Source organism: Schistocerca nitens, chromosome 4 (genome assembly GCF_023898315.1).
Source record: "Schistocerca nitens isolate TAMUIC-IGC-003100 chromosome 4, iqSchNite1.1, whole genome shotgun sequence".
Classification (NCBI taxonomy): Eukaryota; Metazoa; Arthropoda; class Insecta; order Orthoptera; family Acrididae; genus Schistocerca; species Schistocerca nitens.
In genome coordinates, this window is record NC_064617.1 from 431,842,037 (window position 1) to 431,864,678 (window position 22,642).

Here is a 22,642-nt window from a genome sequence, read left to right on the forward strand (position 1 = left end):
GGTTAACAGAACTTGCCACTATTTTGCAGAAAGAGTGGTAAAAGATTTCCTTGAGAACCATACAGGACCTGTTTGTATCCATTCCGAGACGAAGCTATTTTGAAAGGCAACTGTTTTCCTACACCGTATGATACATGGTAATGTGTTGTGGTTTTGGTGTTTCCATACTTTTCTCCAACCCCTGTATGTGATGTATGAAGGTCATCCACGACATCGGTAATACGAGGAAAACATATAAGAACTGAAGTAAACAAAAGGATATAGTCAGTGTTCTCACATGAATTAAAAAGCTTAAGCTATAAATAGTAATCTCAAATTCCTGGTAATGTCCTAGTGTGGAATAAAGGAAACGAGCTGGAGGAATCGTAGCTAACAGATGACCATAGAAAAGCAACAGCACGGCGTACACAGGCAGCTGGTGAAAATGGATGGTGATTCGGACTTTCGGAAAAACACACTCCTGTTGTCACTCGCCCGGCCGTTTATTGGTCTTTGGGATTTGATATCTAGCAACCGTGGTGGGCAAACAACATATTTCACAGCGTATACGTTTTATAAACGTAAATATGAACAGACAAGGGTAAACATACAGTGCCAACATTGCGCTCACATACATCAATCATCTATCAACACCTTTGACGGATCTCGTTCGCAGTGCAGGAATTGCGTGGAGAGATATCGTTCAGATGAATTCAGACAAAAAAAGATGGGCCGTCTCAAGGAGGCAAGTATGGTACCAGCTCTTGAAACACTGTTTGGAGGCACTGTCCGTCACCTACTCTTCAGAAAAACATATCGCGTTTGAGAATGATGAACGCTGAAATAGCAGAGCAGGTAGGTAAATGCCTCACGGTATAATCGTCGATATTACACAGAACACATTGTGTATATTTTCGGGAAGAATGCTTGTATTCCATTAACTGAGGCGTTCTCTGAAACAACGACTTAAGTGAAATCCAAAGCATTCAGTAATTCTTAAATATTACACTATTATGCCGTATGTTTTGAAACCAGAATATTTTTTTTATGACGACTGAAATTTAGTCTGTGTACGATAGTTTGAAATACAAAAAATACTTGATGCTCAGTATCTCGATCTAGCACAACACAATGAAGTTCCAGAGAACGCCTCAGTTACAAAACCATTTTTCATCTGGAATGTGATATATCAACTGGTATGTGTTTTGATTTGTATAATCCGACTCTGCCTTTCGAAATGTTCTAGCATATAAGAGTTAAGTATATAAGGGTTTTGATTTTTTATTGTTTATTTTCCGTATTTCGCTGTTTACGGTTCTTTGGTTTGAATGTCTGTCCACTGATTTAGTAAGAAAGCATATCAACTATATTTTGGTCATCCTGTTAGAGATCAAGATAAAATTTCAGCACCTGATAAGGCCTGCATAACCTGTACTAACACATCAGCCAAATCGTTGAAAGGAAAACACCCAATGCTAACATTAGTTGTTACAGAGGTGTGATATGAGATTGAACACCTCTTCTGAGACTGTTAGTTCTGCACAGGGTATTTGAAGCTAAAGTAGACATAAAATAAAGAATCCAAATGTATCTTCAGTTCATTTTCCGATAGCTCGAAATGAAGAGTCGCCTATTCCTGTATGTAACTTACAAGCCACAGTGTGGATTCAAAAAATAAGCTGTTTTTCTGTGTTTATGTGACAGCCGAAACATCAAGAACCAATGTAAAGTCAAGGAGTGGCCTATAAGGCAATCATATGTATCTGGAAATGAAAATGTGAGAAAGAGTCCATTGGTTGAGCGCAATAAACACTTTGCCTCATCTTCATCTCAAGAAGAGCTTCGTGAATATCTTTGTAAAAGCTATGAATAAATGTTGTCCGACCTTCAATCGCTTGAAAGAAAAGTTCACTAAAGTGACCGAAGCAAAGCTGAAACAAGGTATAACTGTTGAGCTTCAAAGAAGTTGTCAACTGGTGATGAACATGAGCGCATATAATCGGTACAGTAGCATGTGTGTACGTAGCACTTATTTCAAAATTGACATGCAGTCTTCTCCTGTAGCTTGGTTTTAATTCTGGTGTGTATCTAGGAAATGTGATGTTACGGAGAAAAGCTGATTTTTACCACTGAATTCAGCATCCCAAATTAAGGTAAATCCAACCATTTACAAACAAGCTCCGGAAAAAATTAAATTTGTTGACTAGTGTTAATAATTCCAGGTCAAGAGTTACAAAAGATTAGAATCTGCTGAAAGAATTCGCATTAGGGGATCCCATAGGTGTAACCAAAGACTGTGACTCACCAGTCAGCTTATGAAACTGTTCTTTTATTTCTGCTTGGATTTCCTTTAACGTCAGCGACAGCCACATTTCGTCTTCACATGAAGGGTATATAAAAATCTCCACTAACGGAATACCTAATTGTTCATTTACCACCCCTTCCGCTTTCGGAAACAACAGGTGGAAGTAAGAAAGGACTGCCAAAATTAATCTTTCCTGATTACTCATACATTGTTTTTACCATGTAATATTTATTGTATTTTTCATTCTCTGTATTACTGGCGTCTGAAACAAATATAATATCTTTGTCAGACAGCAACAAAAGGAAGAGAAAACGTAATTTAATTTTCTTTTGTCCCTAGTGACAATGAACTGGTCACTTCCGGAACAAAACATAAAGGAAACACTTAAATGGTACCAAAAACAGATGCCAATACGTGGCATCAACAATTACAGATGACTAGAAGCAATCAGAGTGTCAAACATCTAAACAAGGAGAGACGGAACCGGCTCTAATGACTTCGTTGTCAACGGGTCACTAATCCCTCTTCTTTTTTTCTTTTCCACAGATTTTGAAGTGGGATACATAGGTCTACACAGAGTGCATAAATCTTTTGGTTTAAAAAACAGAAGAGTCCACAGTGTCTCACCAATGAAGGTATTTGAAACTATTGGTTGTCATCCTTTCAGCAAAGTTTGCCCTCGATGCTGGGTTTTACCTTCTAAACACCTCTCATTCCTTACTGATACGGGAAGTTGTATATTGTGTTGGAAAAGCGTACGTTACTTATCAACAAAATGTAATTGTGTGTATGATATGTTATCCACGAGTCTCAGGAAGGTGTAGACACAGTAGCAACAGTAAATGACAGTCAGCCCGTATTAATCATCTTCTAATGCGTGAAATATCACATCCAGTTTATTATGTGTAAAAGAGAAAAATGTACGCAAATAATGCTCATAATTAACACTGTATTCCTTCCTGCAAAAAATGTTTCGTAAGCTTTTGTATTAAAAGTATCGTCGAGATCTATCATTGACTGACATTGTAAGCAATTTTTCCCATTCGTGAGAGCAAGGTGGGCTGTTATAGAACTTCGTTCATTTCACACAGGAATCTCAGCAGGCTAGTAGCAAAGCAGAGGGGAATCCCAATTGAGAACATCTAGGAACACATTTACAATCTGAAACCTGCCGAAAACATCGGTTGGACTGGGGGACTGGGACTATCTTAATTTAGTTCTGCGAATATGCTGTCCATTGTCCCAGCCAAAAATAATAATTCCTTCGTCAGTGAGAGTGTAGAGGCTCGGTACTTCGGTAACTCACCGGCAAGTGGCTGGTCTGCCGCTTGATGTGCGCCAGGCTGGACGGGTTGTACGCCATGTTGGCGAAGACGAGCCGCTCCTCGTAGTCGTACTCGCACAGGATCTTGTTCTCGCACAGGTAGAAGCGGTCGCCCACGCAGAACCTGCGACCAAAGAACGACGCACTCCGTTGTAAATTATTCATTAATTGTAAATAAAATGCTGCGAAAACTGCCATCTCTACATACAAAAGCTAATGCCCTGATTTACTGACTGACTCATCATCGCCCAGCCCAAACTGCTAAAAATAGAAACTTGAAATTTGGAGAAGATGTGAATTTTATACTGTAAGAGCCGTTTAAGAAGGGAGTTTTCGAAATTGCAACTCTCAGGTGGTGAAATAGGAATAGGAAATAGGAAATGTCGCTATTAGGGCAATTTTGAAGCTAGTCCTGTGAAAAATGGTATTTGGTTTCTCGATCAGAAGAAAAATACGTGTTTCATCAGCTTTGGAAAATGAACATTATGAGGATGAAACAGTGGAAGAAAGCATTTTGTTTGAGAATATGTAATTTGTAAAGAACTGCTGAAGCATTTTTAAAGCCACATATACGAACACTGCTGTTTGACTTCTCTGTTACAAATAAAACAATAAGTGTTTCAATGGTTTTGGAAACTGAGCCCCCAAGGGGGTGTAATATGGGATAAGACTTTTATTGGAACATTTTCAAAACTTTTTTTAAGAAAATTTAAATTTGGCTTCTCAGAAATTAAAAAGTTGCGTGTTTCACTGTTTTTGGAAATTCAGTTCCTATGGAGGTGAAACAGGGAATGAAAGTTTTTATGGACATATTTCACTGTGCAAACATTTTTAAGGCGAAATCAAAAACAAAATTGCATTTGGCATCTCTGTGAGAAATAAAACATACGCATATCACTTTTTTTTGGAAATTCAATCTCTGAGGGGGTATAATAGAGTGTAAAACTTTCAGAGAATTACTAAAGTATTTTTAAAGTTATATCTGTGAACATTGGTATTTGACTTCACGGTTGCAAATAAAAAGATAAGCGTTTCAGTGTTTTTTTGGAAATCGAACCTCTAAGGGGGTGAAACAGGAGATGAGGTTTATTAAAAAATATTTTATTATGAAAGCATTTTTAAACCTAAATCTACGAAAATTTAAATTTGGGTATTCAGAAATAAAATGAATATTTTCTTCATTATTTTTGGAAATTGTACCCCTATGGTGTGAAAAGGGGAATGAAAGTTTTTATGGATATATTTCATTGTTCAACCATTTTTGAAGCTAAATCTATGAAAATTTGTGTTTGACTTCTCTGTTGGAAATAAAACATACACATTTTGTTTTTGGAAATTCAGCCCCTAAGGGGGTGAAACAGGGTCAGGCTTAGTCAATGACTCATCATCACTCAGTATAAACCGATGTTGATAGAAACTTGAAGTTGGGAGAGGGTGTGGATCTTATACTGTAGGCATCGTTTAAGAAGGGATTGTCCGAAATTCCGCTCCTACCGGAGTGAAATAGGGAATGAAAGGCCTTTTGAAAGTACATTGCTGTTAAGCGAATATTGAACCTAGACCTACGAAAACTGGTATTTAGTTTCTCAGTCAGAAAATAAACAAATACGTGTGTCAGCATTTTTGGAAATTCAACCGCTAAAGGGGTAAAATAGGGGGTGAAAGTATTTTGAAAATAATAACTAGTAAACAACCACTAAAGGATCCTTAAGACTACATCTGTGACAACTGGTAATTGACTTCTCGATTAGAAATTAAAAAACAGCGTTTCTGGAATTTCAAACCCTAAGGTAGTTCAACAGAGGATGAAAATTTTTAAGGAACTTCTTCCTTACATTAAAAAATTTTAATGCTATATTTATGAAAATTGTTATTTTACTTCTCGGTTAGAAATAAATATTTATTAGGGGATGAAAGTTGCTATGGAAATATCTCCACAAGAACGCAAAAGGCATGATTTACAAACACTTTGCACTCCAGCTTCCAGAACCGCTTTTTGGTCAGGAGTAAATTCGGAAAAGACCATGCTTATATGGTCTTAATTGGTGTGGAAAGCTTAGAAGGTGCTGCAATTTGTTAACAACATAAAAATTGGATAAAATAAAAAAAAGTGTGAGGCAGCTGGTGCTAAGCTAGTTCCAGTATTCCAGTACATAGAAGCGAAAGAACACGACATCGAAATCTGCTTCAGTCTCTGCCATCTACTGAAGATCGTTGAAGTTATATCGATTAATGATATCACACTGTCTTAAATTTCTGTAATATTTGTACTCATCTGTTCCACTGCGCCACATACGTTATACAAGAACGTTGTTACATTATGTTGTGACAACAAAGACACTGCAATGTTTGATTATATATTGTTTATTACAGTAGGCATATTTCGGTGTGATTGCAGTAACTGTGAAAAATACATAGTTTTGTATAATATTTCAAATTTTTAAGTACATAATTACCTATTACAGAATTTTTTTTTTGCTAAGTACACCAATGTGTCTCGATATCCGTAAGACATCGATATCTCAGTTGCTGTCACACTACTTTGTAAGTATTCTTTTTTGATGCTGTTGGAGCCATGTTGTTGTTCTTGTGGTCTTCAGTCCTGAGACTGGTTTGATGCAGCTCTCCATGCTACCCTATCCTGTGCAAGCTTCTTCATCTCCCAGTACTTACTGCAACCCACCTCCTTCTGAATCTGCTTAGTGTATTCATGCCTTGGTCTCCCTCTACGATTTTTACCCTCCACGCTGCCCTCCAATGCTAAATTTGTGATCCCTTGATGCCTCAGAACATGTCCTACTAACCGGTCCCTTCTTTTTGTCAAGTTGTGCCACATACTCCTCTTCTCCCCAATTCTATTCAATACTTCATCATTAGTTATGTGATCTACCCATCTAATCTTCAGCATTCTTCTATAGCACCACATTTCGAAAGCTTCTATTCTCTTCTTGTCCAAACTATTAATCGACAATGTTTCACTTCCATACATGGCTACACTCAATACAAATACTTTCAGAAACGACTTCCTGACACCTAAATCTATACTAGATGTAAACAAATTTCTCTTCTTCAGAAACGCTTTCCTTGCCATTGCCAGTCTACATTTTATATCTTCTCTACTTCGACCATCATCAGTTATTTTGCTCCCCAAATAGCAAAACTCCTTTACTACTTTAAGTGTCTTATTTCCTAATCTAATTCCCTCAGCATCACCCGACTTAATTCGACCACATTCCATTATCCTCGTTTTGCTTTTGTTGATGTTCATCTTATATCCTCCTTTCAAGACACTGTCCATTCCGTTCAACTGCTCTTCCAAGTCCTTTGCTGTCTCTGATAGTATTACAATGTCATCGGCGAACCTCAAAGTTTTTATTTCTTCTCCATGGATTTTAATACCTACTCCGAATTTTTCTTTTGTTTCCTTTACTGCTTGCTCAATATACAGATTGAATAACATCGGGGAGAGGCTACAACCCTGTCTCACTCCCTTCCCAACCACTGCTTCCCTTTCATGCCCCTCGACTCTTATAACTACCATCTGGTTTCTGTACAAATTTTAAATAGCCTTTCGCTCCCTGTATTTTACCCCTGCCACCTTTAGAATTTGAAAGAGAGTATTCCAGTCAACATTGTCAAAACTTTCTCTAAGTCTACAAATGCTAGAAATGTAGGTTTGCCTTTCCTTAATCTTTCTTCTAAGATAAGTCGTAAGGTCAGTATTGCCTCACGTGTTCCAACATTTCTACGGAATCCAAACTGATCTTCCCCGAGGTCGGCTTCTACCAGTATTTCCATTTGTCTATAAAGAATTCGCGTTAGTATTTTGCGGCTGTCACTTATTAAACTGATAGTTCGGTAATTTGCACATCTGTCAACACCTGCTTTCTTTGGGATTGGAATTATTATATTCTTCTTGAAGTCTGAGGGTATTTCGCCTGTCTCATACATCTTGCTCACCAGATGGTAGAGTTCTGTCAGGACTGGCTCTCCCAAGGCCGTCAGTAGTTCTAATGGAATGATTTCTACTCCCGGGGCCTTGTTTCGACTCAGGTCTTTCAGTGCTCTGTCAAACTCTTCACGCAGTATCGTATCTCCCATTTCATCTACATCCTCTTCCATTTCCATAATATTGTCCTCAAGTACATCGCCCTTGTATAGACCCTCTATATACTCCTTCCACCTTTCTGCTTTCCCTTCTTTGCTTGGAACTGGGTTTCCATCTGAGCTCTTGATATTCATACAAGTGGTTCTCCTTTCTCCAAAGGTCTCTTTAATTTTCCTGTAGGCAGTATCTATCTTACCCCTAGTGAGATAAGCCTCTACATCCTTACATTTGTCGTCTAGCCATCCCTGCTTAGCCATTTTGCACTTCCTGTCGATCTCATTTTTGAGACGTCTGCTTCATTTAGTGCATTTTTATATTTTCTCCTTTCATCAATTAACTTCAATATTTCTTCTGTTACCCAAGGAGTTCTACTAGCCCTCGTCTTTTTACCTATTTGATCCTCTGCTGCCTTCACTACTTCATCCCTCAGAGCTACCCATTCTTCTTCTACTGTACTTCTTTCCCCCATTCCTGTCTATTGTTCCCTTATGCTCTCCCTGAAACTCTGTACAACCTCTGGTTCTTTTAGTTTATCCAGGTCCCATCTCCTTAAATTCCCACCTTTTTGCAGTTTCTTCAGTTTTAATCTACAGTTCATAACTAATAGATTGTGGTCAGAGTCCACATCTGCCCCTGGAAATGTCTTACAATTTAAATCCTGGTTCCTAAATCTCTGTCTTACCATTATATAATCTATTTGATACCTTCTAGTGTCTCCAGGATTCTTCCATGTATACAACCTTCTTTCATGATTCTTGAACCAAGTGTTAGCTATGATTAAGTTATGCTCTGCGCAAAATTCTACCAGGCGGCATCCTCTTTCATTTCTTAGCCCCAATCCATATTCACCTACTATTTTTCCTTCTCTCCCTTTTCCTACTCTCGAATTTCAGTCACCCATGACTATTAAATTTTCGTCTCCCTTCACTACCTTAATAATTTCTTTTATCTCATCATACATTTCTTCAATTTCTTCATCATCTGCAGAGCTAGTTGGCATATAAACTTGTACTACTGTAGTAGGCGTGGGCTTCGTGTCTATCTTGGCCACAATAATGCGTTCACTATGCTGTTTGTAGTAGCTTACCCGCACTCCTATTTTTTTATTCATTATTAAACCTACTCCTGCATTACCCCTATTTGATTTTGTGTTTATAACTCTGTATTCACCTGACCAGAAGTCTTGTTCCTCCTGCCACTGAACTTTACTAATTCCCACTATATCTAACTTTAACCTATCCATTTCCCTTTTAAAATTTTCTAATCTACCTGCCCGGTTAAGGAATTTGACATTCCACGCTCCGATCCGTAGAACGCCAGTTTTCTTTTTCCTGATAACGACTTCCTCCTGAGTAGTCCCCGCCCGGAGATCCGAATGGGGGACTATTTTACCTCCGGAATATTTTACCCAAGAGGACGCCATCATCATTTATCCATACAGTAAAGCTGCATGCCCTTGGGAAAAATTACGGCCGTAGTTTCTTTCCCCTTGCTTTCAGCCGTTCGCAGTACCAGCACAGCAAGGCCGTTTTGGTTAGCGTTACATGGCCAGATCAGTCAATCATCCAGACTATTGCCTCTACAACTACTGAAAAGGCTGCTGCCCCTCTTCAGGAACCACACGTTTGTCTGGCCTCTCAACAGATACCCCTCCGTTGTGGTTGCACCTACGGTACGTCCATCTGTATCGCTGAGGCACGCAAGCCTCCCCACCAACGGCAAGGTCCATGGTTCTTGGGGAAGCTATAGCAGACATTTTTTTTATTAGTCATGAAAGTTTTTGATAATGATATTTCGTGACAGCTATATTGATAGTTGAGTTAGAGTAGTTACGTGGTGACAGGCAGTTTGCTTCTTTGGTGTTCTCTGAGTCATATCTTTGTTCCTTTCAGCTATATCATATTACTCGTGTGATTCGAGTTTGTGTGGATCTACAAACACATGTAATTTAATCCTATTGTTTATCAACATGTCCCACTTATGTAATGCGATTCTTTAAAGTTAAATTATTTGTTTTGTTCTCCTAACATCAAATTTCTTTACTCATTTAATACATTTGTTTTGCTCACCATCAGGTTCTTTTATTGCACGTATAGGGAAACAGAAAGCCGGCCAAAGTGGCCGAGCGGTTCTAGGCGCTTCAGTCCGGAACCGCCCGACCGCTACGGTCGCATGTTCGAATCCTGCCTCGGGCATGGATGTGTGTGATGTCCTTAGGTTAGTTAGGTTTAAGTAGTTCGAAGTCTAGGGGACTGATGACCTCAGATGTTAAGTCCCATAGTGTTCAGAGCCATTTGAACCATTTTTGAAACAGAAGTTACTGAGATAATGTAACATTAATTATTTGATAATTTAAAAACTATGTGTAATGTAATGAAATAATGATGCAGTCATTTCTTGTGAGAAAATGAGGCATGTCAAGGTGGGAGGGGGAATGAGCCTGACTCCACTGTCCTTGCTGTTATCGTGATGTATTTTTGCAGACATAATATATGCTTATAATGCATAACTCCCATTTTCACAATAAACTAAACGTATCTGAACATAAGGACCACAAACACAAAATCAAATGTGGGCGTCACTTTCTCACGCTATGCCTCCCACCTCCTCCATGCCCTAATTTCTCACAAGAAGCGACTGGGTCAGGACAGAGCTTTTACATTTTCGGATAATTAAATTCAAACTACTTCAGCAAATACTTTTTAAGTGCGCAATAAAATCGCCTGATAATGAACAGAAAATGCTCGAACCGCGTGGCATTAAATAAATTAAGTAATGAAGAAATGCTGTGAGTGGTAGCAGAAGAAAACATGGTAACAGCAACGTCAGCAGACAAATGTTTGAGTGAAGTTAATTGTTCTGATAACATTACATTGTCTTAAATCGCTGTTCGTGGCTGCTGGAAATCCCAGATTTGGTCAGAGACGCGGTCGAGGAGTTTTCCTCGTTCAAGGCCGTCAAGGAGGTCCTAGGTCCAATCAGTCTGCTATCATACGAGTGCCGATGATTCTTCGCCTAAGTACAAGGCTACGGGTGCGCTGTGCTCGTCAGTCTCCCCCTCCTAGTGCCGGTACGAAGGAAGCCGTACTCTACCTATAGTCACGCAAATAGCCTAGTCCCGGGCTTGCAATACCGACTTCTTTTAAAGACATCGCTTTAATCTTTATTTGCTCTACAACTTTTAATACATTTTTTGCACTCCTTCTCGCTAGTTAGTAACCTTATTAACTAGTCAACTGCTTCAGTATTTTATGCTGTGAAAAAACCTTTAGGATATGTCAAGTGGTGGTAACTGTAATCTATGCTACTATATAAAAACAAGGCGTTGTTTAACTTTTTCACCAAACATCGCGAATAATATTTAACTGAAGGAGTAAGGTTGTTACCAAACCTCGAAAACTTCTTGACCGATTTGCTTCAAATTTTTACTCGACAGTCTAGTAAATCTTCGGATGGACACAGACTCTGCAGTATATTTTTCAAACATCAATGTACAAGTTTTCTGTTAAGACCAACTGGGAGAAAGAAAATGCTGCCCTATGATGTGCTGTGCAAATATCCGATTTCGTTTTCCTTCTCGCAGTCATTATTAACTACGATAGCAGGGCATTTAAACCGTTAGACAAAGTTTTGCTTCCACATACGAGGGTGGTTTGAAAAGTTCTCGGAATCACCACGAGAGGTCAGCGCTAGAGCAACGAATTGTTAACATGATATTAATTGGACTGTTGCCTGTAGACACGTGCCACGTCAGCGCTCTAGGAATGGAGCTGTGGCGGTGACGTGGCTCTGTTGTTCCTGCGTAGTGGTTTGCGAAGACGGGGGAAAAAAAACGAGATTCGAGCAGTGATCATGTTCTTCGTAAAGAAAGGTATGAAAGCAAAGGACACTCATGCCGATTTCCAGAATACACTAGGGGACACTGCTCCTTCATACTCAGCTGTTGCCAAGTGGACAAATGAATTTAAATGTGATGAGAAGAGCTTAGATGATGATCCGCGCAGTGATCGGCCAAGATGTGTCACTACTTCAGAAATAATTGCAAAAGTGCACAAAATGGTCATGGAGGATCGCCGACTGAAAGTGCATGAAATTGCTCGCGACTGCCAGATGTCATCTGAAAGAGTTTATCACATTTTAACTGAAGAATTAGAAATAAAAAAAATTATCTGGAAGATGGGTGCCGCGACTCTTAGACACTGGATCAAAAACGCTTTAGAATCGACATATCGGAACAATGTTTTAGGAGAAACGAATAAGATTTTTTTCGCCGGCTTTTGACCACGGATGAAACTTGGTGCAATACTGTACTCCAGAGACAAAGAAAACAAAGACAATTCCTTCGGCGGGAAAGGTCATGGCATCAGTGTTCTGGGATGCGAAGGGGATTCTGTTTGTAGATTATCTCCCGACTGTTCAAACAATTATTGGAGAATACTATACTAACCTCCTGAACAAATGGCAACAAAAGCTACGTGAAAAAAGGCCAGGTTTAGTAAGGAAGAAAGTCATCTTCCATCAAGACAATGCGCTACCGCACACGTGTCGTCGCCTTGGCAAAATTACATGAACTAAGATATGAATCGTTGTCACATCCACCTTATTCACATGGGATGGCTCCGTCAGTCTTCCATCTCTTCTCAAAACTGAAAATTTCTCTTGGTGGACGAAGATTCATTTCAAACGAAGAATTGACAGCCGAGAGTTAACAACTATTTTGCAGGCCTGGAGGAAACTCATTTTCGAGGTGCGATCAAGGCACCACAACGTCATAGTGGAGATTGACACAGAGAGAAGGAAGAAAGAGGGCCCGCATCTCGTGGTCGTGCGGTAGCGTTCTCGCTTCCCACGCCCGGGTTCCCGGGTTCGATTCCCGGCGGGGTCAGGGATTTTCTCTGCCTCGTGATGGCTGGGTGTTGTGTGCTGTCCTTAGGTTAGTTAGGTTTAAGTAGTTCTAAGTTCTAGGGGACTTATGACCACAGCAGTTGAGTCCCATAGTGCTCAGAGCCATTTGAACCATTTGAAGAAAGAGGTGGAGAAAGGTGAGGTGACTGGGAGATACACAGGGAGAGAGGGTGGAGAACGTGATAAACAGAGAGAGGAGGAGGCAGAGAGTGGGAGGAAAAAAATGGTCAGGACGTATGTCCCATTCCCACACATATTTAATAATTGCGAAGTATTGCCGGGTTCGTTAGTTTAGTGTAAATATTATTTTTACCGCGTCAGGAAACGACTACACTCCGGAAACTTGAAATCAAAAAATGAGGCAGACATGTCATTAAAATCTGCATCCTATATAAATGAAGAGTGTGTAAACCTTCATAAAGCAGAAATATACATAAGGGAGCGGGCAGAGAGGTAGTTTCCTAATCGAGAGTGTAGTCAGTGTCTGAGCCAATGATTGGCAGCTCATGTTAGTGTCACGGTGAATGACGAAATAGTTTTGCGATTTCGTGACTAACGATCTAGCCGTACTTGCTATTATTCGAAGTCCATTGCATGTTTTGGATTGGATTGTTTGGGGAAGGAGACCAGACGGCGAGGTCATCGGTGTCATCGGATTAGGAAAGGACGGGGAAGGAAGTCGGCCGTGCCCTTTCAAAGGAACCATCCCGGCATTTGCCTGAAGTGATTTAGGGAAATCACGGAAAATCTAAATCAGGATGGCCGGACGCGGGATTGAACCGTCGTCCTTCCGAATGCGGCATGTTTTGGCTTTCTTCGTACTTCTGTTGGACAGGTAGATCTGTTGGTTTTATAAAGCAGCTTGCGAGTCCAGTTCTTGTTCCTAATTGTTTTAAGATGTCCTCTTCTCTTCACCGACAAAGGTAGCACTGTTGTTAACACACTGGACACATTTCCGGGGATATATAGCGCAAATTTTCGTCCGGTAAATCAAATTTATGTTATCTGCAGTTTTCCAGAACCAATTATGGTGACTACCAAGATGATGATTTCTGATTTCTTTCCCCAGTCCTGTGTCTCTTCTCCGTCTGAAATCGATTTTCTTTTAGAGACGCTTAGCTGTAAACTCCTTCCTTCTCCGGCACCAAAACACTGATTTACTGAATTACTTCCGTAGCATGTGAATAACAAATCCATATGGTAACATAGATGTATAAATTAACTGTGGAAAACATCTGTGACATATATATTATAGGTAGCACAGCAATGAATTTGGAAAATTAGGACATTTGTGGTAAGGTCTTTTGGGATAAAACTGCTAAGGTCATCGGTCCCTAAGCTTACCCACTACTTAATCTAACTTAAACTAACGTACACTATGGACATCACACACACACACACACACACACACACACAAAACCATGCCCGAGGGAGGACTCGAACCTCCGACGGGGGGAGCCGTCCGCACCGTGACAAGACCCCCTAGACAGCGCAGCTACCCCTCGCGGCAAGCATTGACTTGATGGCAGGCAGACAGAAAAGTGATTCACTTAAAAACAAACATCCACTATATTTTTCGTAGCTAATAAGGAACCAGGGTGGTTGTTTGATGGTGGGATTAGGTGGGAGTCTCATTTATACAGTAATTAAATGGTACAGCTACCCTTAGAAGCAGTTTTAGCCTAAAAACTACCCCAGTTTATAGGCACTTCACAGTAAAACAAGCTACTTCTTTTGCTGGTGATTACTCATCACGGGAAAAAGAATTGGGAAGACAGTACAAGTCAGAAAAATCACAGTGGCCGATGGTATTATTTCTGTGCAGCTACCACAACAACAGATTCATGGTGTGAAAGACAGAGGCCCTCCACTCTGCTGTTTTCTTCAAGAAAAACTGAAATAAGGAAAATTATCTAAAACGCGCTTTCGCTACAAATAAGCACTTGTCAGTTTCTGAGGCATAATTTCATGACGAAATTCCAAACAACGGGAGGTAAAGAGTACTGAAATACACGTTCACCGGTCCTGCCTCACAAAACTTTTTTCAAAGTAATGAGTGGCTCGCCGATGTCGATCGAACTGCTGTGCTGGACGGAGCTGACTCAGCGATTAATTTCCCCATTCTGAATGGACCGCAGTTAACGATCTGCACGCGCGCTACCAGCTTCAGTAAAGCAAGATTGTGGAGCGCGCCTATCCAAATGTGCATTACCGGGAGCATCCCTCATCTGTCATTACCACCAGCCGCGAGAGTAGACAGTAATCACAGAGCCACGGCGCATGTCCCCCCCCCCTCCCATCCCAAGCACCCCACCGCAGCACTACTCCCCCTCCCTTCGGTTCCTCCCACTGCCCTACCAACCACGCAGCTGCGCAAACACTGGCTACCAGAACAAAAGATCGGCGCCGGCCACACGTCGGTACAACTACCCTCCCGTCCATCCTGCAGTTCCATTCTTCAGACGGGGCGGCCATTATCGGCGCGGGAACCGCCCACCCCTCGGCTGCCACGGAGACGCGTAATCCAATATTAAACCATAAACAGCGGGGCAGCGGCATTGTGGCGCTCCGATAAGAAGCGAGCGCGTGGCGCGCCGTGGCCTACATCGCGCACGGCGTCGGCGCCGCCGGCGGCCACGCGCCCTTCGCATCCATCAGTGTGACACGAGCTGGCCCATTATCCCGCGGCCAGTCGGGCCAGAGCTTTTCATGCCGAATTAGAGGCCCCCAGGCCGGGACCGCGGAGCTCACGCGTCCAGACTCCCTACCACAACCCTTGTCGAATGACAATTTTCTGGCTTCTTTTCAAAATGATCAGCAACTACTCAGAAAGGCAAGGTAAAGTCGTCGACACATGGGACGACGCTGCTAACGCTGACGTGCACTCAGACGGGATATCCAACGTCAAGAGACGCAGCACCGACGGCACACGACACCGAGCTGGTTAACGTGATTTTGTGCTCTCAGCGCCCTCCAGCTGCAATAGATAGATATTCAGCGATCACAGGCCCTACAGACCAGGCGCTGCTTCCACAAACTGCCTCCATTCCTCCCTGTTTTGTGGCCGGTTCCTCCAGGTGTGTTCAATTCCCAGGGCTGCTAGTTCCTTCGCCATGTCGTCCATCCAGCGCTGCCTTGGTCGTCCAATGGGGCGTCTGGTGTTTGGTTTCCCCGCTAGTGCCATCTTCGCCTGTCTTCCATATGGCATACGGGCTACATGGCCCACCCACTGTATTCTTTTGCTCTTCATCTTCTGTAGGATAGCTGCTTCTCGCATCAGAAGGTAGATTTCCTCGTTTTTCCTCCTCCTCCATTCTCCGTTATCTAAAACTGCTCTCCATATCTTCCCCATTACTCTTCTTTCAAATATTAATAGTTTTTCCCTTTCTCGCTTAGTCATGCTACATGTTTCTGAACCTTACATTACTGCTGGGCATATCACTGTGTTGTAGATTTTCATCAGCCAAGCGTCTCTCTGAGGAAATGCATGCCTTTCGTTCCCACTGCTACTCTTTCCTTGATGTCCATATTTATGTTGTTGTCCATGGTAAACCAAGATCCCAAGTATTTGAACTGGTCTATTCTCTTGAACCTCCTGCCATCTATCTCAAGAAACTCTACCTGATCTTGTCTTCTTCCTAATTGCATGAACTCTGCTTTGTCTCGATTCACTTTGAGCCCTACCTTCTGTGCATAATTGTCCATTTTCTGGTAAATTTCTTTCAACTCGTGCTTTGATTCACTTAATAACACTATGCCATCTGCATATGAACGTTGAAGATCGACGAACAGGCTGTAGATATCTTTATCATATTCCCAATGTTTTTCAAACAATTGTCTTAGTGTGAAAATGTGATCTGTTGTCGATCGGTTTGGTCGAAAGACAGCTTGGTACTCCTGTATGTTGTTCTCTAGGAATGGTTGCAATTTTCTGAGGATAATTATGGACAGCACCTTATACGTTACATTCAACAAGCTGATTCCTCGGTAGTTACCGCATTCCATTTTGCTTCCCTTCTTGTATATGGGCATATTATAGCCAATTTCCATTCTTCTGGCAGTGTCTCCTCCTCCAGCAGCAATGGTCGGCTTATTTGCCTAGTAAACAATTCAGTTTGTTCGCAACAATGAACACGCGTAGCTCTTTTAAAAAGCAGATTTCCTTTTCTTCACCATACGTTGGTCATGTTGTTCAGATTGTAGTATACAAAAATAAAACATCAATATACGTGGACATGAAACAAGACAAAAAGGGAAGGTATACGTCCAGTCAGAAAGGACATCAGCTTATACACAGGGTGACAATTACTAGACTATGTGAAATAAAATCCTCGTAACTTCTGAACGGTTTGCTTTAGGACATTCAAACTGCACGGCTGGATCGGGGGGTAATGCGAATTGTATGATTTGGATTAGCGAGGAAGCCTACTTTCATTCGGATTGATTCGTCGATGAGAAAAAACTGGCCCATTTGGAGGACTGAGAATCCTCATTTCGCGATCGAGAAGTCTCTTCCCCTCAACGGATAACTGTGTGGTGCGCAATGTCCAGCCACGGAATAATCGGTGCGATATTCCTTGATCGCAATATTCCTTGATGGCACGGTGACTATCGAACGGTACGTGAAGGCTTTGGAAGATGATTTCATCTCCATAATATAAAGTGCCCCTGATTTCAACAAGATGTTGTTCATGCAAGACCTTATCGGACCAGGAGAGTGATGTCCTGGGGGAGCACTCTGGGGACCGCATTCTGGCCCTGCCGTGGCCTCGGTAACCACCATATTCCCTGGATCTGAACACATGCGACTCCTTTTTGTGGGGCTATATCGAAGACAAAATGTACAGCAATGACCCCAAAACCATTGCTGAGCGATTCAGGAGGTCATCGACAGCATTGATGTTCTCACGCTAAAGCGAGTCGTGCAGAATTTTTCTATTCGTCTGCACCACATCATCGTCAATCATGGGAGGCATATCGAACACGTCATAACCTAAATCCAAATATCTACAGTGACGTTTAGATGTTACTAAAGTGTGTGCACGCCGTAAATGGTAACTAATTTACTTTTTTCCATGTAATTCAATAACTTTCACCCTGTAAGATCACCAAATCGAACAAACTTACTTCTGATAGACAGTACTCTTATATTTACGAAACATGAAATGATACAGAAATTATTTCTATCAACATCGTAGAAAAGTGCAACAACCTTTTAGAAAACACGAAGGGGGAAAAAAGGATATGTATACAGCAGAGCGCGAACCCTCTACCCTATAACGACGAACACTCAGATTCGCATAGTGGCTCCTCAACCATCTACGCCATCTTCTAATTTTGATGTAGGTTACAGTCTTCTAATGACCGCCGAAATATTATTAACTGACATTTAAGTATAACAAATCCTAACAAGAACGACATGTTTTCACGAATCTTCAACGCGTCGTTGCCTCAAAACGGCTTACTCACATAACACGTAAGTTATAACGCGAAAACAACTAGAAACAAAGCTTCTTTAACCACCAATATGACGTTTCCGTCATTTTATTACAAAAAATCGTAATAATAGAGATTCGTTCTCTACACTTTCAATCTGCTGGTACTTTCAAACAGCGTATATTCATAGAGTATAACGTATAACATACAAACCACCAAACATGAACCTCTAGTGAACACGACAAATACAGTAAGGAGTCTTGCTTTTTGCCTGTGACGTAGGGACCGTTCTTGCTTCCTATTTACTTCTACTTTGCGTGGTACATTGCCGAAATATCACAGAGCTCAAGTGACGAAATGGATCCTCAGCGTGAAATAGCAATAAGTGACGTCACAAAACTCGTAGAGAGCCACGTCCGTGTGCCGACGCCTTTAACATTAAAGTTGTCACAGATCCGGCTAATGATTCCTCCACATAGGTGTTTTAATAGGCACGGGTGGTAACAGTCGCCTCAAATAACTGTGTATGGTGTTCTCAGTTATTCCGCCGGATGACGACTTTAAAAAAGCTAGACATTTCGGCAGTATCTCAGACAGTCCTGATAATGTATGAACATAGAGTCTCGCGGCGGTGACGTTGAGCAAAAGGTTATTGGCGTTCCAGCGGCGTCAAGTGATTAAAATGGCACTTTGACTTCAGGGAGGCATTTGACTCCGCCACGAACTGCCGCTTAGTGGAAAAAAAAACAAACAACTAACTTACCGAGTATCGGACAACATTTGCGGCTGAATTCAGCACTTCCTAGCAGACAGAACTCGACACCTCGCTCTTGAAGGAAAAACATCTAAAGATGTAAATTTCCATAGTACTCCAGGGAAATGTGACAGTACCTTTACTGTTTACAGTGTATATAAGTGGTCGGGCAGAAAGAGTCGGAAGCTCTACAGGATTGTTCGCAGATGATGTGATTGTATTAAGAAATTAGCAACGTCAGAAGACCGGCTTGCAGTGTAACCTGCAGAGGATTGATGAATGTTTCATGCTCTGGCCAGACGTTACAAGAGAGCTGTTTTACATCGTGGAGAAGTTTGTTATTGGAATTTCGAAAGAGCAGTTTCCGGGAAGAGTCGGAAAACATATTTCTTATTGCCACATACATCTCGTGAAATGATCACGACGAGAAAATTCGAGAAATTAGAGTTAATGCAGAGGCTTATGAACATTCATTCTTCCCACGTGCTATTCACTAGTGGAACACGGATGGTATATATAAGACTATGATCAGCGGAAGACAAATCTTGGTCATCAAACAAAAAGCTATCCAAAAATGAAATGTCAAGAAGATTTCCGATAAATACCATTCAAGAGCGAAGATCACAAAATACTTTTTATTCAAGACAACCGGTTTCAACAGTCCTAGCTGTCATCTTCAGGTCTTTTTGTAGTAAAACATGTTCATTTTATGCAGACCTCATGCACAAGATGTCAAGTGGATAAAACTCAGCATATTATAAACATTTGTCATCGCCAAAACATTTAAAACCGTAGTAAACAGTAGTAAAACATGTTCATTTTATGCTGGACTCATGCACAAGATGTCAACTGGATAAAACTCAGCATATTATAAACATTTGTCATCGCCAAAATATTGAAAAACGCACGGCACCTTGTCCAAACGGCAATATCCACATGCACTGAAGAGCCAAAGAAGCTGGTATACTGGTATAATATTGTGTAGGGCCTCCGTGAGCAAGCAGAAGTGCCGCAGCACGACGTGGCATGCATTCGACTAATGTCTGAAGTAGTGCTGGAGGGAACTGACACCATGACTCTTTCAGGGCTGTCCATAAACCCGTATTAGTACTATGGGTTGGAGATCTCTTCCGAACAGCACCTAGCGCCATCCCAGATATGCTCAATAATATTCATGTCTGGGGAATTTGGTAGCCAGCGGAAGTGTTTAAACCAAGAAGAGTCTTCCTGGAGCCACTATGTAGCAATTGTGGACGTGTGGGGTGTCGCATTGTCCTACTGTAATTGCCCAAGCCCATCAGAATGCACTATGGAGATGAATGGATGCAGATAATCAGACGGATGCTTATGTAGGTGTCACCTGTCAGAGACGTATGTAGATGTACCAGGAATCCCATATCACTCCAACTGCACACGCTCCAGACCATGACAGAGCATCCAACAGCTTGAGAAGTCCTCTGCTGACATGCAGGGTCCATGGATTCATTAGGCTGTCTCCATACCCGTACACGTCCATCCGCTCTATACCATCTTAAACGAGACTCGTCCGACCAGGCAACATGTTTCCAGTCATCAACAGACCATTATCGATGCTGACGGGCCCAGGCGAGGCGTAAGGCTTTGCGTAGTATACTCATCAAGGGTTCACGAATGGGCCATCGGCTCCGAAAGCTCATATAGATGACGTTTCGTTGAATGGTACCCACGCTGCCAATTGTTGATGGCCCAGCATTGAAATCTGCAGAAATTTTGCGGAAGGGTTGCACTTCTGCGAGGTTGAACAATCCTTTTCAGTCGTCGTTGGTCCCGTTCTTGCAGGATCTTTTTCCGGCCGTAGTGATGTCAGAGATTTGATGTTTTACCGGTTTCCTGATATTCTCGGTACACTCGCGAAATGGACGAACGGGAAAATCCCCAATTCATCGTTACCTCGAAGATGCTGTGTCCCATTGCTCGTGCGCCGACTATAACATCACATCCTAACTCACTTAAATCTTGATAACCTCCATCCTATCAGCAGTAACCGATCTAACAACTGCACCGGACACTTGCCGACGGCAGCGTCGTTTTCTGCCTGTTTACGTATCTCTGTATTTGAATATGCATGCCTATGCCAGTTTCTTTGGCGCTTCAGTGTACATATTGCCTGCAGATGCTTGTTACATGATACAAATACGTAGACAATAGCACAACCATATATCTTATTTCCGCATGTAACTTATTTCTAGTTACTACTAATCACAATCTTGTTTTTTTTTCCATATTGGTTTACAGTATTTACATTGTATTACATCTGGGATCTCCAAGAGGTAGGACTGATAGAAGAGATAGAGAAGGTTCCAACGAAGAACGGTGCGTACGTATTTGTATCATGTGACAATCATCTGTGACCAATATGTGTATGAACGTGGGCTTTTGGACAAGATGCTGTGCGCTTTTAAATATACAGATCACTCTTCAGTATTCTCACAATGAGAAAATTTAAAGATTGGTGAAAGCAATACAACCCGAAATTAGATGTAAATGAAAATGAATACCGTAAACTAATATGGAAAAAATGAACAAGACGAACAAGATTTTGATTAGCAGCAGCTGGAAATAAGTCAGATTCGGATATAAGATACATTGTCAAAATAAGGAAATAAAATGAAATACAGTTTCACAATGCAGTAAAAAATCTCTCAGTGGCTGGCCAGTATCCTCAAGAATGGGAATAAAAATGTCAATAAACAAGAGAAATCAGTCATCAGAATCGCCAGAAGATGATCGAAATACTACGGAAAAACTTCACCATCTGGACGACGCCACGTGCCTGAATACCCGAATATAACCTTCGAATAGTGACTATCCTTCCACCTGAACACAGGAACATTCAGGCCGTTATGGAGCTTAAATTGAAATTCTAACTTAATTTTTTTTTCACATACAAAATGGATTCCACAGATGTAAGCGACAACAATTGACAAACAAATTCTGAATCAGAAAGTCTATCATATCGGCTAAATCAGACAATGAACGCTCACAGAGTTGAAGAACACTTCATCCTTCGTAACCTCGAAAGTACACGGTACTACGAGCGAGCGTTCTGCAGATAATTAAGTATTAAAGGACAAACGACAATACAAGTTAGAACAAGAAAAATTCTATTTTTACTGCACATCTCCTTAGCGGTAAGTCGTCGATTCATTCATTTCAAAGAATCGGTTGTGAAGTTCCAACGCGAAGAAATGTAGCAAAGCTCTGCAACGACTGACCACGCGTTTGAGATGATGAATGCCTTGCCGTGGTTCCAGTAGCGATAGGATTCATTTCGTCGGTTGAACACTCCAAAGGCACAATATTTACAAGAAAACTCATGCTCACTTGAATTGGGACGGAAACTGAGATGATCTTCTCAAAGGAACCCTCCCGTCATTGGTCTCACACGAGTTCAGAAACCACGTAATTCAAGATGGCTTATGTTGAAAGTTCGCTCCTTCTGTAGGCGAGTCAAGTGGCTTAACCACTGCAGCGCATCAGCCGGTGTGTGTCATTTTGAGTTCACCACCATTCCAACTGTTACTTGTGCAAATACACACGTAAACTTTGATACGAGCTCCGATCTCACACAAAATTATAAAATTATCTTCCAAGTTATATACTTGCTTAACTTGGAAACTGCCGAAAACCTTAGTTTAATGTGGTAAACGCCAGAGCAAGCAACATGGCTCCTTTTTTCATCAGAGTCCACAAATTCCATCGCTGTTTTAAGTAACGGTATCGACGAACACCACGGCTTTTTGCGCTGTGCCTGAGTGTTGATTTATTACGAGATCTCGGTGCAGTGGACAC

At 41.4% G+C, this 22,642-nt stretch overlaps 1 protein-coding gene across 2 annotated transcripts in view; it reads right to left on the reverse strand.

Moving 5' to 3' along the window:
* Positions 1-22,642, reverse strand: part of LOC126252978 (LIM domain only protein 3-like) — a 371,497-nt gene that overhangs the window by 18,795 nt on the left and 330,060 nt on the right. For both annotated transcript variants that reach the window (XM_049954003.1, XM_049954004.1), the window contains exon 5: positions 3,591-3,732. In XM_049954003.1, coding sequence (XP_049809960.1) covers positions 3,591-3,732 — 142 coding nt within the window. The remainder of the gene's footprint in view (positions 1-3,590; positions 3,733-22,642) is intronic.